The following is an 18,129-nucleotide window of genomic DNA, read 5'->3' on the forward strand; positions in this document are numbered from 1 at the left end:
TCCCTGCAGATTTGCTCCTCTGCCTCCCTCTCACTATTTGGAGGTCTATAGAATACCCCCAATAGTGTGATCATACCCTTTTTGCTCCTCAACTCTAACCAAATGGATTCTGTCCTTGTCCCCTCAAGAACATCCTCCCTTTCCAACACTACAATGTCTTCCTTAACCAGCAGTGCCACCCCTCACCGTCTTTAAGCCACATCAAATTGCCTCACGGCTAATTGTGCTTGTAGCTCACCAACCTTATTCACCACACTTTGCGCAATTACGTACATGCATTCTAAACACATTTTTGAATTTTTCGTAGTCTTTCTTAGTCTGCTCCTATCTAATATGGTACTACTTCCGCCTCTAGGACTGAGATGAGGAGAAATTTCTTCACTCAGAGGGTGGTGAATCTTTGGAATTCTCTACCCCAGAGGGCTGTGGAGGCTCAGTCATTGGGTATATTCAAGACAGAGATCGATAGATTCTTGAATATTAAGGGAATCAAGGGACATGGGAATAGTGCAGGAAAGTGGAGATGAGCTAGAAGATCAGCCATGATTTTATTGAATGGTGGAGCAGGCTCGAGGGGTCGAATCAGCGACTCCTGCTTCTATTTATGTTCTTAGGAGGAGGAAACTGAGGGCAAGTTTGAAGGGACATAGGGTGAGGCAGCACCGAAGGTGATTATTCGTAACAAGTCGATAACCACTTCATAGGGTTAATTGGCTTGGGTTGGGAGACCTACCACTGGTCCCTGTTCGACTTCCATTTTTTGCTGCTACAAAACAGGCCAATTTCAGGCAGACAACCCTGAGGTCTTCGATTGGACAGTCAACTATACCCGAGGGAAGGGGTAGATAGGACAGTCAACTATACCCGAGGGAAGGGGTCGATAGGACAGTCAACTATACCCGAGGGAAGGGGTAGATAGGACAGTCAACTATACCCGAGGGAAGGGGTCGATTGGACAGTCAACTATACCCGAGGGAAGGGGTCGATGAGAGAGTCAATTGTACCAGAGGGATGGGTTTGATGGGAGAGTTATTTGTACCTGAGGGATGGGTTCGATGGTAGTATTGGGGTACTGGAAGCAGAGGCTTCAATGGGTCAAATGTGACTCCTTCCCATTCCTTACTTATTCTTATGTGGGTTTGAGCGACTTTAGTCATTTCCACCATCCAGGCAGTGACAGTCTCAGGTACTACACAAATGAAATGTAGAGATACATGGAAATCGCATTGCATTATTCTTGCAATGTGCCTAAACCAGATCTACTGGTTTCTAAATAGCTGAAATGCAAGTCTGAATTGTGCTGAATCTGAGGGCAGTTTTATCCTGTGGATCTATGGGCACTGAGGAGAGAGAGTTCAGACATGTTTAACTTAAAAAGAATATTTTGGTTCCCATTAGTCTGGTCTACATTTGAATCCAGGGGTGCTTTTATTAAGTAGGTCACTCAATGTTGATATCCCAGTAAAGCACTGCTCACTGACTGGTTAACTATTTCATACCATATATCTGTGTAACTGATAAGGAGTTTCAACCATCAACCCCTCATTACAGCCTTGGTCCAAACATGGACAAAGGAGCTGAATTCCAGAGGTGAGGTAAGAGTGACTGCCCTTGACATCAAGGCAGCATTTGACCGAGTCTGGCATCAAGGAGCCCTAGTAAAACTGAAGTCAATGGGAATCGGGGGGGGGGGGGGGGGACTCTCCACTGGCTGGAGTCATACCTAGCACAAAGGAAAATGGTTGTGGTGGTTGAAGGTCAATCATCACAGCCTCAAGACATCGCTGCAGGAGTTCCTCAGGGCAGTGTCCTAGGCCCAACCATCTTCAGCTGCTTCATCAATGACCTTCCCTCCAACATAAGGTCAGAAATGGGGATGTTTGCTGATGATTGCACAGTGTTCAGTGCCATTCACAACTCCTCAGATAATGAAGCAGTCCATGCCCACATGCAACAAGACCTGGACGACGTTCGGGCTTGGGCTGATAAGTGGCAGGTAACATTTGCGCCACAGAAGTGCCAGGCAATGACTATCTCCAACAAGCGAGAGTCTAACCACCGCCCCTTGACATTCAACGGCACTACCATCACCGAGTCCCCCACCATCAACATCCTGGGGGGTCACCATTGACCAGAAACTTAACTGGACCAGCCACATAAATACAGTGGCAACAAGAGCAGGTCAGAGGCTGGGTATCCTGCAGTGAGTGTCTCACCACCTGAATCCCCATTGCCTTTCCATCATCTACAAGGCTCAGAAGAATGAGAGGCGATCTTATTGAAACATATAAGATTGTGAAGGGGTTGGATTGGGTGGATGCGGGGAGGATGTTCCCGATGATGGGTGAAACTAGAACTAGGGGGCATAGTCTTAGAATAAGGGGCTGCTCTTTCAAAACTGAGATGAGGAGGAACTACTTCACTCAGAGGGTGGTAGGTCCATGGAATATGCTGCCCCAAAAAGCTGTAGAAGCTACATCATTACATAAATTTAAAACAGAAATAAACAGTTTCCTAGAAGTAAAGGGAATTAAGGGTTACGGGGAGCGGGCAGGAATTTGGACAGGAGTCTAGGTTCGGATCGGTCATGGCCCTGTGGGTAGCGGAGTGGGCCCAGGGGCCGTGTAGCCTGATCCTGCTCCTATTTCGTGTGTCTAATTCTGTTAGATTCAGGAGATGGTTCTGTGATAGTAGATTGGCGGTTAGGATCAGATCAGCCATGATCTTATTGAATAGCGGAGCAGGCTCGAGGGGCCGATTGGCCTACTCCTGCTCCTATTTCTTATGTTCTTATGTAAGGAGTATGATTGAATACTCTCCACTTGCCTGGCTGAATGCAGCTCCAACAACACTCAAGAAGCTCAACATCATCCAGGATAAAGCAGCCCACTTGATTGGCACCCCATCCACCACCTTAAACAGTCACTCCCTCCACCACCGGCGTACCATGGCTGCAGTGTGTACCATCTACAAGATGGGGAAAATGCTAGAGTCCATTATAAAAGATGTAATAGCAGAGCACTTGGGAAAAAAGTGACAGGATCGGACAAAGTCAACATGGATTTACAGGTGCAGCAGGCGGTTAAGAAGGCAAATGGTATGTTGGCCCTTATAGCAAGAGGATTCGACTACAGGAGCAAGGATGTCTTGCTGCAGTTGTACGAGGCCTTGGTGAGGCCACACCTTGAGTATTGTGTGCAGTTTTGGTCACCTTATCTGAGGAAGGATGTTCTTGCCATGGAGAGAGTGCAGCGAAGATTCACCAGACTGATACCTGGGATGGCAGGAATGACGTATGAGGAGAGATTGGGTCAATTAGGCTTACATTCGCTAGAGTTTAGAAGAATGAGAGGGGATCTCATTGAAACTAGACAGACTAGATGCAGGGAGTCCAGAACTAGGGGTCACAGTCTAAGGATAAGGGGTAAGCCATTTAGGACTGAGATGAGGAGGAATTTCTTCACCCAGACAGTGGTGAACCTGTGGAATTCTCTACCACACAAGGCAGTTGAGGCCAATTCATTAAATATATTCAAGAAGGAGTTAGATATATTTCTTAAGGCTAAAGGGATCAAGGGATATGGGGAAAAAGCAGGGACAGGGTACTGAATTTGGATGATCAGCCATGATCTCATTAAATGGGAGAACAGGCTCGAGGGGCCGAATGGCCTACTCCTGCTATCTTCTATGTTTCTATGTCTATGCACTGCAGCAACTCGCCAAGGCTTCTTCGGCAGCACCTCCCAAACCCGCAATCTCTTCCAACTAGAAGGACAAGGGCAGTAGGTGCATGGGAACACCACTACCTCCAAGTTCCCCTCCAAGTCACACACCACCCTGACTTAGAAGTATATCACCGATCCTTCATCATCGCTGGGTCAAAATCCTGGAACTCCCTCCCTCACAGCACTGTGGGAGCACCTTCACCACACGGACTGCAGCGGTTCAAGAAGGCGGCTCACCACCACCTTCTCGAGGGCAATTAGGGATGGGCAATAAATGCTGGCCTTGCCTGCAACGCCCTCATCCCATACTCACACTGAAAATATTTTCCCAGATCTATTAGAAGATCCCATGGCACTATTCAAAGAAGACAGGGTTCCTCGTGAGCTGGCCAACATTTATCCCTCAATCAACAACACGAAAAACTGATGACTTGGTCATTTGTCTCATTGCTGTTTGTGGGACCTTTCTATGCGCAAATTGGCTGCTGCATTTATCTACAAAACAACAGTGACTACACCTCAAATAACTCCATTGACTGAAAGTGCTTTGGGACGTCCTGAGGATGTGAAAGGTGCTATATAAATGCAAGCCCTTTCTTTTAAAAATGGAAAGATTATGCACCAATATAATTCTGTTTGCTCAAGTAATATATGACACAGTGAACCTGCCTTTCAACTTGATGTTGACATTCTGTCGAACCCATGAGTAAGTCCCGTAGCTTGAGTAATCTTCAGGGATCGGCGTCTCCTTCAACCACCTTCCACAAGCAAACTCAAAGAAGTTCTCACACGGATCTGCTGACCAGTTGATTTTGTTAAACATAAAAACAGCTAGAAGAGAAAACAGAAACACAGTCAAGCATCATTGTGAAACAAAGTCCTCATTTTACAGTCACATGGGTGAAACAGTCATTGGAATAAAACAACTTTTCTAAAAGTGTTGCAGTTTCTGGTTGACTACGGACGCCACATTATTAGATGACTATCCTATCGTAGCTTGGTAACGGGTAAAGACCCTACAGTTAACCACATCATTAGTCCCAAAACAATCCCTACTCCCATTGTCATCCCCAACATGTGGGGAGCAAACAGAAGCATTCCTGTCTCCACAGTGGCCACTTCACAAGCGTTCCAGACTGGATTTGCATTCAATCTTCTCCAACATGCCAATGTCTCACAATCTTATGGAAGGTCACACATTGCACACTGCAGGTTGAAAAACCAAGAAAGATGGTCTCAAGGCCCTGCCATTTAGACAAATATCCAAAATTAAAAATAATTTGAGATAGAATTCCTGCACACATTCACCCAAAGTGGATTCACTGGAGCGAGGGAAGATCAAAGGGCGTGTTGGCACAATAGACCTCCTCCTCTGTGACCGTGCCTTGAATGGCAGCAAGACCTGGAGTCAGTATTTTTTTATTATTCCTGGGCTTCTTCTCAATCCTGCTTTATCCTGGATGACTCAACTTGCACTTTTTTAGTAATATACTTAACCGATGGCGTGGCCTGCTTGGCCTGGGCTAGATGGTAGTCTCTGATCTGTTTATTCAGCCTCTCCCCCCGTTCAGTCTTCTCCAGAAAGACATTTTTTGAAGCACTGTTCCAGCTCAGAGAGGAGCTGCGTCTTCTCTTCCAGCTCCAGCTGCAAGCCAGTTGTTTGCTCTCACACACAACCGAGCGTTTTCCCTGCTGTGCCAGCAATCAGTGCGCCGAGAGAGACCCGGAGCTCCTGCAGCTGGAGCTGGCTGCCTAAGTGGGAGCTTGGAGGGCAAGGTAGTAGCTGCAAATTGATCATGGAAGGACCCAGGCTGCAAGGGGGAAAATGCCCCTCTCCTTGTAATGGCCAAATGTAAGGAAGATTCAGCTAAGATCACCGAGTTGAGAGCTGAATTTCCATCCATTACCAACCTGCTTGGGTTAGATAATTCATGCCACATAAACCCAAGATCTAACCATGCGTGTATAGCAAGGGATTTCAGTCGTGTTTATAGCTATGTGGGGTTTGTGTGGGATTATGACTGATGTGCTGTTTTACGGTGTCACTGTCGAGAGAGAGAGTTTGGTGGTGATTAAGTCAGGTGCCTGTGTTTGTTATGGTCTCGTCTAACTCAGAGTATAATCAAAGATCTGAATCAACTCAGCCTTGCATGTCCTTTGCCCAGAAGTGACCTCATTAGATCTCAATGGTGTTGGCAGCAGAAAGCATCAATCTGTATAAACAAAGGCCCACAGTATCACGGACTCAACTTGCTCCCCACTGTGTCCAACATGGAACAAGGGCGCTGAGGATGAGGTACTCTGACATCTACTAAATGTGGACCGCAGTAGGGAAGAGCCTCGGCGGGGCCATCCTGTAGCCTCCAGAATCACAGCTGGCCCTGTGTTCAGCAATCTGTCACAATACAAAGGCTCAGAAGCTCAACTGGATGTGACCAAGAATATGCCAATGAACCTAAAGAAACAGAGGGACACCTGGTCATCACACAATCCACAGGCAAGGCCGAAGGGTATGAACTCCAGCCTCTCATCGAGGTACACTAACAAGGCACTGGAATTACTCCGATTCACACACGCAGTGCTGGCAGTAAGATTGTGTTCTCACATGCAAGCCTTGGAAGAATCAGTCCAAACTTATGAATTGGTGTTGAAAGTGAAGTGGTGCTGCTTAAACACATGGTTCAACACCGGGCGTCCGTGATGCATCATTGAAAACTGCACAGTGCTGTGGTTGCAAGAGTCGAAGTATCAAAAATCCCTGACCCAAAGTCAGAGGGATGTCACAGAGCTATTGCTAAGTCCCAAGAGATCAGACAGCGCCACCCGAGCCTGGACTCTGTCTCTTACTGGCGTTCAGTGCAGGCAAGCCTGGAGGCCAACATCCAAGTGCTGATGTTTATCTGCAAGGATATGAAGGAGTTTAAGAATGTCCAGTGGAAGCTCCATCAGGCTGTGGTCCCTTAAAGGATTGAGGAACCACCATTCACAGAAACCAAACTGTAGTGGCGCTTCGTAATTTCCAAACATGCAGCCACTGAGCTTTGAGGCTTTTAACAACGAGTAGACGCGTGTTGAAATAAAACGTTCCAAAACGTAACTTTGTCTTTAAACTGTTTACTGTAACACCTTACAAACAGGATTACAAAGCAAAACACGTTTAAACGAACACGTTCAAAAACTGTATTGCTCCAGCCCTCAAAGCCTTTACCTTCTCTCTAGCCTCGTGGAGCTTGAGCTGTAAAATGGCTGGATACCATGTGACAAGCTTAAGGACTGTACCATTGTAGCAAGAATAAAGGGGGTATCTCAGACTATACTACTGGAACAAGAAAATAGGGGGTTTCTCAATACAATAAGTCAGTCAGGTAAATTAACTGTATTATACTATTTAACCAATATTTTAAAGTATTTTCTTTCTTAAACTTTCATGACTCTTACATTCCGGCCCCTAATTGACTAGGCACATGAAGCATATCAATTACTCAAACATTCTTAAGAGTCATAAACTAATGAGTTCAACATATTTACAATATAAATGTCCACTTTTTTTTTGTTCAGGAACCTTTCACGCTGCTTCTTGTAGCAGGCAGAGCTTTGTGATCGGTCTTTCCAGGGTCGTGTAACCGTCTGCAAACAATGCATTCAGAGAGTATTTTTCTTATTACAGAATTAACTCCTGGAATCCAGTATCTTTGTCTTAGCTTCACAAGCACGTGGTTCCTCCCACTGTGTCCAATACTCTGGTGTATATGCTGAAGAATGAGAGTAGCAACCCGGAGGTCCTTAGAAAGGATAGCAGGATGCTTGGCCTCCTCTGGCATAGCAGATTTGTTTAGTCGCCCTCCCACCCTCAGTACTCCATCTTGCAGTGTAGGGTCCAGCTTGTAGATATGACTACCTTTCTTGATTGGAGTATTTCGCTGTAAAGCTTCGATTTCTTCTGGATATCTTTGTCTTTGACTGAAGCAAACTATCTCCATCTCAGCCTTGGCCAAATCCTCCACGGTCAATGAATTCTTACCCAATGTGGTCTTGTGCTGGTGCATATATTGCTGTAGAAGCATTCTCTGCTTATCAGGGTTACTTTCAGACTGAAGGGTAGTGGCTCGATACTCTTTTCTCTTACCGCTCAGGTGTAGCAGCAACTCTTTCAACCTTAGAAACCATGCAACTGCTTTCCTCAACAGGTGCCATCCTGAGAAATGGTTAACAAGCTTGTTCACTGTGTCAAAGTTCTCTTTCGTAGTTATGAGATTTGCTGTGACTGATCTCTTGACTTCGACGTCGTCTTCAGCAATCTGACTTGGCATATCTGGTCTTTCTGGCCATGATCTCTCTGTTTCCAGCAGATAACTTGGGCCTTGTATCCAAGTTTCACTCCTCATGAAGTTTTCAGCCTTCAATCCCCGTGAGGCTTGATCTGCTGGGTTTAATGAGGTGTTTACATACCTCCATTGAGATGGTTGTGTAGCTTCTCTAATGGATGAGATTCTGTTTGCTACGAAGGTCTTGAAGCGTATCTTCTCATTCTCTATATACTTCAGCACCGTCATGCTATCCGTCCAGAAGACAGATTCTTCTAATGGGAGCTGTAACTCTTTCCGCAACACCTGGTCAACTTTAACTGCAACAACCGCTGCTGTCAACTCGTGTCTCGGGATGGTGACCTGCTTCAGCAGAGCCACCCTGGATTTCCCCATGAGGAAGGCACAATGTTTCTGGCCCTGTTGATTTGTCAGCAAGAGGTAAGTAGCCGTGCCATAGCCGTCCGAGAAATGATGTAGTTGAGCCGTCTTTGTAACTCCAAAACTCACAGGCTTGATGCATCTACTGACGTTGAAGCTAGAAAGTTGTTGCAAATCTGTCAACCATCTGAGCCATCTCTGAGCTTGACCTTCTGGGATATCTTCATCCCATCCTCTCTTGTCTCTACACAGCTCTCGTAGGATCAGCTTCACCGTCAGAATGAGTGGTGCCAGGAATCCAAGAGGGTCGTAGATGGAACTGACCATGGAGAGAATCCCTCGTCTTGTGGATGGTCTTTCGTTCACCATTATTCTGAAGTTGAACGTGTCTGACTCAATGCACCATTGTACACCAAGAGCTCTCTCGATAGGAAGGACATCATGGCTCAGGTCCAGATCTTGACTTCAGTGGCTCTTTCCTTTTCTGGGATAGAAGCTAGAACTGCTCTGCTGTTGCTTATCCACTTAGTCAGATAGAATCCTCCATTCGAACACAGAGTTCTAAGATCTCTTGACAGTGCAATGGCATCGTCTTCTGTTGACACGGACTTCAGACAGTCATCGACATAAAAGTTTCTGAAGATTGTCTCCACAGCCTGTGATGGTGCTTTGCCTTTGCCATCTTCTGCAGTTTTTCTGAGAGCGTAGCTTGCACAGCTGGGAGATGATGTGGCTCCGAACAAGTGTACAGCCATTCTACATTCCACCATAGCTTGACTAACGTCGCCATCTGGCCACCAAAGGAAACGCAGAAGATCAGCATCTTCATCAGGGACTCTGACTTGGTAGAACATTGATTCTATATCTGCCATCATGGCAACGAGCTCTTGTCTAAACCTCGTCAAGACACCAATGAGGGTATTAGTAAGATCAGGACCTTGAAGCAGCTGGTCATTCAGTGAAGTTCCTCTGAATGAGGCGGTGCAGTCGAACACTACACGGATCTTTTTCTTCTTTGGGTGATACACACCGTGATGAGGAATGTACCAGACCCTTCCATCGTCTCTGTTCAACTGTTCCTCGGGCACTTTTACAGCATAGCCTTTCGCTATGATGTTTCTCATGAAGCCTTTGTAGTCTTCGTGAAAGTCGGGGTTCTTGTTCAGCTTTCTCTTTAGACTGATGGCGCGCTGCTCTGCTATGCAGCGATTGTTCGGCATCTTCGCGGTCTGTCTTCTCAGTGGCAAACCAATGTGATAGTGGCCAATGAACTGTGTATACCTTGTCATCAAATCCATGAACTGATGGTCTTCTTGTGACATCTGTCTTTTCCTCACAGCTGCGTTCTGAAAAGTCTGCGTTGAACTGCTGTATCAACAGCTCTTCAATGGTTGCGATAGAGATACAATTAACTGTTACATTTTGTCGTTGCTCCTTGTTCGACTTGTTGCCATCATCTCTCCTTACCGGTGCATTGACTACCCATCCAAGGGCTGTCCTGACTGCGTAGGGTCCGTCATCCTTGCTGTTTATCACCTGCCATGGCTCCATAGTTTTGTAGGCGTTGGTTCCAATTAATAGGCCAATTTCTGCTTCAATATATGGGAGACACACCTTTTCCAGGTAAGGCCATCTCTCCACATCCTTCTGCAGGGCTAAGTTCCCTATTCTAACAGGAATCTCCCTCTGTGTGAAAACATTAGGCAGGTCTATGAAGTCCTTCTCTTCAAGTCCACACACTTCTAAGTCTGACAGGATATAACTTTGCATTGACGTCTCATGACCCATGGTGCGTAATAGGATTTCTGTTCTTCTGCCTCTAACGTTCAGCTGTCGCATGAGTGATTCTGTGCAGAACGTTGCTGAACTACCTGGATCCATGAAGGCGTAAGTCTCCACAACCTTCTCACTCCTCTTAGGCTTGATCTTTACAGGTACGATGGCAAGAATACAATCACTGTCACCGGCCCCAGTGAATCCACAAGTCTCTGGTTCTAGCGACACCAGAGCACTTGAAACAACCTTCTCGTCGGTATTGTTTTCTTCACTCTTCTTAGAGACTTGTTCTTCTTTGTGGATATGCAGCAGACTGGGATGTTTCCGAGTGCACTCTCTGCATGTTGTTCTTTGCTTACAGTTTCTACTCAGGTGCCCCTGAGAGAGACATCCAAAACATAGGCCATTGTACTTCAGAAATTCAATTCTGTCTTTATGTGGCTGTGCTTTGATGTCACTGCAGAAATCCAATGCATGATTCTTCTGGCAGAATAAACATGGCTTCTGAAAGGCATTAGCAGGTGTCACTGTGCTGCACCTTTTGGGAGATGAGTTCTGAGACTTTTCTTCCCCAGCCTGAGTGACGATAGTTGCAAAGCTGCTTCCCTTGGAACCACCTTTCCTGAGAGTCTTTGATTCAGCAGGCTTGACTTTCACTCTTCCATCAATAGTTGAGCTGACATCCTTGATGTTTCCGAACAATGGGTCCATAGCAACTTTAGCCTGTTCATCTATGAAATTCACGAAGTCTGCAAACCTGGCTCTACTTTTCCATCTCTCCATTATCTTAAAGGCTTTTCTTCTCCATTGTTCTCTCATCCTGTAAGGAAGCTTAGAGATGATGATTCTCATAGTCATAGGATTGTCCATCTCTTCCATGAATTCAACATCCTCCATGGTGTTGCGACATCCTATGAGAAAAAGAACATATGTGTTCAATGCCTCCCCGTCCTCCGATCTGATCTGTGGCCACTTGATAGCCTTTTCAATATATGCAGTGGCTATCTTCAGCTCGTTACCATAGTGCTCCTGCAGCAACTTCCTGGCTTCTATGTATCCCCGGTCCGGTCTCTCGTGTTCACAGCTTCTGACCAGGTCTTGTGGTTTACCACTGGTGTACTGTCCCAGGTAGTACAACTTATCACTGCTGCTCTCTGTTTTGGAGTCAATGGCTTGTTCGAAGGATCTGATGAAGGGCTTATACTTGAGTGGGTCGCCTTGGAACACTGGTACCTCTGAGGGAGTCGAAACAGATTCTGTTGTTTTACAAGCATCTCTGTAATTTCGTTCTGACGTTGAATCACTCGGTATAGGCTTCTCCCTGTGTCTTCAGGCCTCTGGTGGTCATCAGCAGGGTCTAGTCTAGACCGTCTGACGTCTGGGGTAACATCACGTGCTCCTGTTAGTGGAGAGGTGGCTCTTCCACGCTGTAATGCCAGGAGATGGCCTTCGGACTCTCTTTTAACTCTTGAAGGTGCCCTGGATCCAGCTCTGTGTGACAACATTGACTGGCAGTATTCGTTCATGCCATCCTGTGAGCCTTCATAATCTTCATACACACTCAACTTGGCATCTGAGACCTCAATAGCTGTTTTTATCTCCAGCTGTTCTTTCTTTGCCTGCACTTGGGCCTCTTCCCGTTCAAGAGCTTGCTTCTCCACTAAAGATGCTGCGCGCGCCATCAACGCTGCCCGTTCAACCTCCTCTCTCATGCATCGCGACAAGCATGTGTTAGAAGCGACTGACCTGTGTCCAGAAACAGAGCTACCTTCTTTTCGATTTTTGCTCAGTCTGGCTGAAGTCTCTGAAATGCTATCATCTGGTCCGACTTCATCGTCATCTTTATCTTTCTCTGCTGTATCAGCATCTTGACGAATCTTTAACATCCACTGTTCTGTGGCCTTGACATAGTCCTTAATGCTGGATGATTTAAGATCAAACCAGTTGTGATCAGCGTTTCCCTCTTCTTCAGACAGAAGTGCTAATACATCTTCATTGAGTACATTAAATTCTTCATGCAACTTGGAGAAATCATAATGCATTATGTCTTCAGCTTTCTTAATATTAGCATTATCTTCCATGAGACAATCAATTATCTTCATTTTTCCAGTTATCTGAGCTAATTTAGCCCTCCTTGCACCTATTCTTCTATGTAACTTCTCTTCCATTGCCTTTGGGGTGAGCTTTACTTCCCTCTTTTGGCCAACAATCCTTCTGGCTGGGGGAAGCTCCTCACGGCTCCGTAAGGCCTCGGCCATTTTACCCGCAGCTCTTATTTAGCTTCTCAATAGAATGAACAAGGCAAGTAACAGTCACTGTACCTTCGCTTTCTTATATTGTCGTCTGGCTCCGTGACCATTCATGTATACGTTCGCCGACAATTCCGTCCTTTCCTTCTTAGGGAGCTAGTTTTTGACTAATGTAGTGGCGCTTCGTAATTTCCAAACATGCAGCCACTGAGCTTTGAGGCTTCTAACAACGAGTAGACGCGTGTCGAAATAAAACGTTCCAAAACGTAACTTTGTCTTTAAACTGTTTACTGTAACACCTTACAAACAGGATTACAAAGCAAAACACGTTTAAACGAGCACGTTCAAAAACTGTATTGCTCCAGCCCTCAAAGCCTTTACCTTCTCTCTAGCCTCGTGGAGCTTGAGCTGTAAAATGGCTGGATACCATGTGACAAGCTTAAGGACTGTACCATTGTAGCAAGAATAAAGGGGGTATCTCAGACTATACTATTGGAACAAGAAAATAGGGGGTTTCTCAATACAATAAGTCAGTCAGGTAAATTAACTATTATACTATTTAACCAATATTTTAAGTATTTTCTTTCTCAAACTTTCATGACTCTTACACAAACTATCAGTTCAATGAGCATGCTCAATCCATCGACCACAAATACCTGGGAAAGAGGCATAATATGTTAGTGAGCAACACAAGAGCTGCTGCAGATCTCAATATTTAAAATAATTGTTGTCTTAGAGGTGGTAACAACTGTTAATAGGAAACTCCAGAACAGCTTCACCACAAGGCCATGAGAAGCCCGGACAGAGTGAAGTGCAGAGTGGGAACCCAGAAAATCCTTGCTCGCTGTCCTGAGGCCTGAAAGACCTGATGAAGGACATCAGGTGACCACTAGCCACTATCGCACGCGTATTGAAATGGACCGTTCACTCCAAGGACATTACTGTCTAAGTGCAGTCCCTGTAAGGAACGAACAGGAGTCTCCTGATCACATCCTGAAGAGAACTGAGAATCCACCACTCCATGTGGAAAGAACCTGCCAGTCATTGGTGAAGCGACTGATTGGGATTGGGAGCTACCCCACAGTAAGGTGAAGTGAAGGACCCGGGTCACTAGCAGTGGCCCCGAGGTACAGTAGGGCCAATCTAAGCATTCTCCGAACAAAGAGTCAGATAGAGAGGTGGCAATCTTGATCACCAGGTCTCCGATCCTTTAACTCTGCCCCAGGAGTCCTGGAGCTTTCCTGCAGGAATGGAGCCTGGGCTGGAGAGGGCCTGGGATGGCCCATTATAGAAAGGACATTAAAGTGTACAGTGTAGATTCACCAGGGTGATGCCAGGATGGGAAACTATAGTTATGAGGAGAGACTTGAGATACTGGGACTATTGCCACTGGAGCAGAGAAGGCTAAGCAGAGATTTAATCAAGGCTTTTAAATTATGTCGGGCTTTGATTTATTGCATAAAAAAAAGACTATTTCCTCTAGTTGGGAGTCAGTGACGAGGGTTCATCGATTTAAAATTGTCACAGAGAGTGAGGAGGGGGGTTAGGAGAAATTTCTTCACACAGGTTGTTGGAGCATGGAATGCTTTACCACAGGGACTGGTTGAGGCAGAGACCATTACATCTTTTAAGGGAAAATGGGATAAATATCTGAAACAGAGGGAGATACAGGTCGATGGGGAGAGAGCGGGGCAGTGGGATTAGTTTTGGACTGATACAGGGCTATGGGGGGAGAGCGGGGCAGTGGGATTAGTTTTGGATTGATACAGGGCGATGGGGAGAGTGGGACAGTGGGATTCGTTTTTATTGATACAGGGCGATGGGGAGAGAGTGGGATTAGTTTTGGATTGATGCAGGGCTATGGGGAGAGAGTGGGGCAGTAGGATTAGTTTTGGATTGATACAGGGCTATGGGGAGAGAGCGGGGCAGTGGGATTCGTTTTGGATTGATACAGGGCTATGCGGAGAGAGCGAGGCAGTGGGATTAGTTTTGGATTGATACAGGGCTATGGGGAGAGAACGGGGCAGTAGGATTAGTTTTGGATTGATACAGGGCTATGGGGAGAGAGCGGGGCACTGGGATTAGTGTTAGATTGATACAGGGCTGTGGGGAGAGCGCGGGGCAGTGGGATTAGTTTTGGATTGATACAGGGCTATGGGGAGAGAGCGGGGCAGTGGGATTAGTTTTGGATTGATACAGGGCTATGGGGAGAGAGCGGGGCAGTGGGATTAGTGTTAGATTGATACAGGGCTATGGGGAGAGAGTGGGACAGTGGGATTCGTTTTTATTGATACAGGGCGATGGGGAGAGAGTGGGATTAGTTTTGGATTGATGCAGGGCTATGGGGAGAGAGCAGGGCAGTGGGATTAGTTTTGGATTGATACAGGGCTATGGGGAGAGAGTGGGGCAGTAGGATTAGTTTTGGATGGATACAGGGCTATGGGAAGAGAATGGGGCAGTGGGATTAGTTTTGGATTGATACAGGGCTATGGGGAGAGAGCGGGCAGTGAGATTAGTTTTGGATTGATACAGGGCTATGGGGAGAGAGCGGGGCAGTAGGATTCGTTTTGGATTGATACAGGGCTATGGGGAGAGAGCGGGGCAGTGGGATTAGTTTTGGATTGATACAGGGCTATGGGGAGAGAGCGGGGCAGTGGGATTAGATTGGGATTGATACAGGGCAGTGGGATTAGTTTGAGATTGATACAAGGCGATGGGGAGGGAGTGGGCAGTGGGAATAGTTTTGGATTGATACAGGGCTATGGGGAGAGAGCGGGGCAGTGGGATTAGTGTTAGATTGATACAGGGCTATGGGGAGAGAGTGGGGCAGTGGGATTAGTTTGGATTGATACAGGGCTATGGAGAGAGCGGGGCAGTGGGATTAGTTTGGGATTGATACAGGGCGATGGGGAGAGAGTGGGCAGTGGGAATAATTTTGGATTGATACAGGGCTATGGGGAGAGAGTGGGGCAGTGGGATTAGTTTTGGATTGATAAGGGCTATGGGGAGAGAGTGGGGCAGTGGGATTAGTGTTAGATTGATACAGGGCTATGGAGAGAGAGTGGGGCAGTGGGATTAGTTTTGGATTGTACAGGGCTATGGGGAGAGCGCGGGGCAGTGAGATTAGTTTTGGATTGATGCAGGGCATGGGGAGAGAGAGTGGGGCACTGGGATTAGCTCTGGATTGCTCTAGTAAAGAGGCAGCACAGACACGGTGGGTCAAATGGCCTCGTGTGATGTATGGTTCTATGGTTTTGTACCATATCAAGGGCAATCCAACTGGAAGAAAACTACCACTGGTCCCTACAAGGAGGCCTTGGGATGAACACGATCCTTGAATTACAAAAGTACTTGCCCCAACAACACAGAGCAAGATAACCAAAGCACCTCCAAGTGACCACAGACTCAACATCCTGGCCCCTGAACAAGAAGCCTGGCTCAGAACCATAATAGACTCATTTATTTTCCATCCCTCCCAGACCACCCTTTATGTCTCTTTTGAGCCCCAGCCTCTCTTTCTGCCTCCATTTTATGCCATGGCCTGACTGGCTATCGCTTCAGTACCAGTGACACAATTGAGCATTGCTCTGCAGTCAGCAAAAGCAAGGGAGAGGGAGAGGGGGATCATCCCAGTCTATCTAGTGCGTGAATAAGATCTATGAAAGGTATGATACCACACGCTAAGAGCAGAGCAGGTAAATGGAGAGTGTGCTGGAGGGACAGGGACTAGGATCAAATACATGAGAAATTCTGGGAAACTGTAGGCCAGTGTCAAACCACCACCCCCACCCCACTCCCCCGCCCCCCCCCCCCAAACACAGGAGATGTCAGCAAAGTACAGGAACATTCAGAGGGCTCCAGAAACTTCAGCACAACAACATGCTTGAGATGGAGACCAATCCTGGGTCTATGGCACACTGCAACCGTCACTGAGCACACGAGTCCCAGCTCGACATGATGCCACGGTACCTGCAGGGCAGAGGTTATGCATTTGGTGCATTCTCTCACTCCCTTTGACTATGTGTCTCTCTTTTCCTCTGTGTGGGGGAAAAAGTGAGTCCACAGTAAGTTTGAGGCTGAAACAGTCAGAGAGGCAAATGCTTTTTCTCCAATCAGAAGGAAGCTACGAAGGACCCTCAAGCTGAGGAAAGTTCACTGCCAGCTAGTTTCAAGGATTCTAAACCTGTCAAGCCTGTTCAAAGGGATGAAGTGACAAACTTTGTTACTTTCCATGTTAGTGCACTGTTGGAGGTGCCGTCTTTCGGATGAGAGAGGTTGAACCGTGGCCCTGACTGACCCCCAGTCTCACAACTGTCCAGGAATTTAATGTGGATAAATTTTTCCACTTTGGTCGAAAAAACAGAAAGGCAGAGTATTTCCTAAATGGTGAAAGATTGGGGAAACGCAGATGCTCAAAGGGACCTGGGTGTCCTTGTACATAAGTCACTGAAAGTGAATGTGCAGGTGCATCAAGCCAAATTGTATGCTGGCCTTCATTACAAGAGGATTTGAGTACAGGAGTAAAGAAGTCTTACTCCAATTATATAGGGCCTTGGTGAGACCACACCTGGAGTACTGTGTACAATTTTAGTCTCCTTACCTAAGGAAGGATATACTTGCCATAGAGGGAGTGCAACGAAGGTTCACGAGATTGATTCCTGGGATGGCGGGACTGTCGTAATCTCACACTGTAACTCAACCCGAGTGTAACACGACTTGCGAACTCATAGAAACATAGAAGATAGGAGCAGGAGTAGGCCATTCGGCCCCTCGAGCCTGCTCCGCCATTCAATGAGATCATGGCTGATCATCCAAATTCAGTACCCTGTCCCTGCCTTCTCCCCATATCCCTTGATCCCTTCAGCCTTAAGAAATATATCTAACTCCTTCTTGAATATATTTAATGAATTGGCCTCAACTGCCTTCTGTGGTAGAGAATTCCACAGGTTCACCACTCTGGGTGAAGAAATTCCTCCTCATCTCTGTCCTAAATGGCTTACCCCTTATCTTTAGACTGTGACCCCTGGTTCTGGACTCCCCCGCCATCGGGAACATCCTTCCTGCATCTAGTCTGTCTAGCCCTGTTAGAATTTTATGTTTCAATGAGATCCCCTCTCATTCTTCTAAACTCCAGCAAGTATAAACCCAATCTCTCTTCATACGTCATTCCTGCCATCCCAGGTATCAGTCTGGTGAATCTTCGCTGCACTCCCTCCATGGCAAGAACATCCTTCCTCAGATAAGGCGACCAAAACTGCACACAATACTCAAGGTATGGTCCCACCAAGGCCCTGTACAACTGCAGCAAGACATCCTTGTTGCTGTACTCAAACCCTCTCGCTACGAAGGCCAACATACCATTTGCCTTCTTAACCGCCTACTGTACCTGCATGCTTACCTTCAGCGACTGGTGCACAAGGACACCCAGGTCTCATTGCACTTCCCCTTCTCCCAATCTATTGCCATTCAGATAATAATCTGCCTTCCTGTTTTTGCCACCAAAGTGGATAACCTCGCATTTATCCACATTATACTGCATCTGCCATACATCTGCCCAATCACCCAACCTGTCCAAATCATACTGGAGTTTCTCGGCATCCCCCTCACAGCACACACGCCCACCCAGCTTTGTGTCATCTGCAAACTTGGAGATATTACATCTAGTTCCCTTGTCTAGATCATTAATATATATTG

The 18,129-nt window shown here is 46.5% G+C and overlaps 1 protein-coding gene across 3 annotated transcripts in view; it reads right to left on the minus strand.

Annotated features, from left to right (window-relative positions):
* phex (phosphate regulating endopeptidase homolog, X-linked) overlaps positions 1 to 18,129 on the minus strand; it is a 225,177-nt gene that overhangs the window by 171,902 nt on the left and 35,146 nt on the right. For all 3 annotated transcript variants that reach the window (XM_086006138.1, XM_086006141.1, XM_086006139.1), the window contains exon 3: positions 4,395 to 4,556. In XM_086006138.1, coding sequence (XP_085862264.1) covers positions 4,395 to 4,556 — 162 coding nt within the window. The remainder of the gene's footprint in view (positions 1 to 4,394; positions 4,557 to 18,129) is intronic.

The sequence above is a fragment of the Somniosus microcephalus genome, chromosome 14 (assembly GCF_052327205.1).
Source record: "Somniosus microcephalus isolate GS21.2 chromosome 14, FLI_Smic_1.0, whole genome shotgun sequence".
In the NCBI taxonomy this organism is placed as follows: domain Eukaryota; kingdom Metazoa; phylum Chordata; class Chondrichthyes; order Squaliformes; family Somniosidae; genus Somniosus; species Somniosus microcephalus.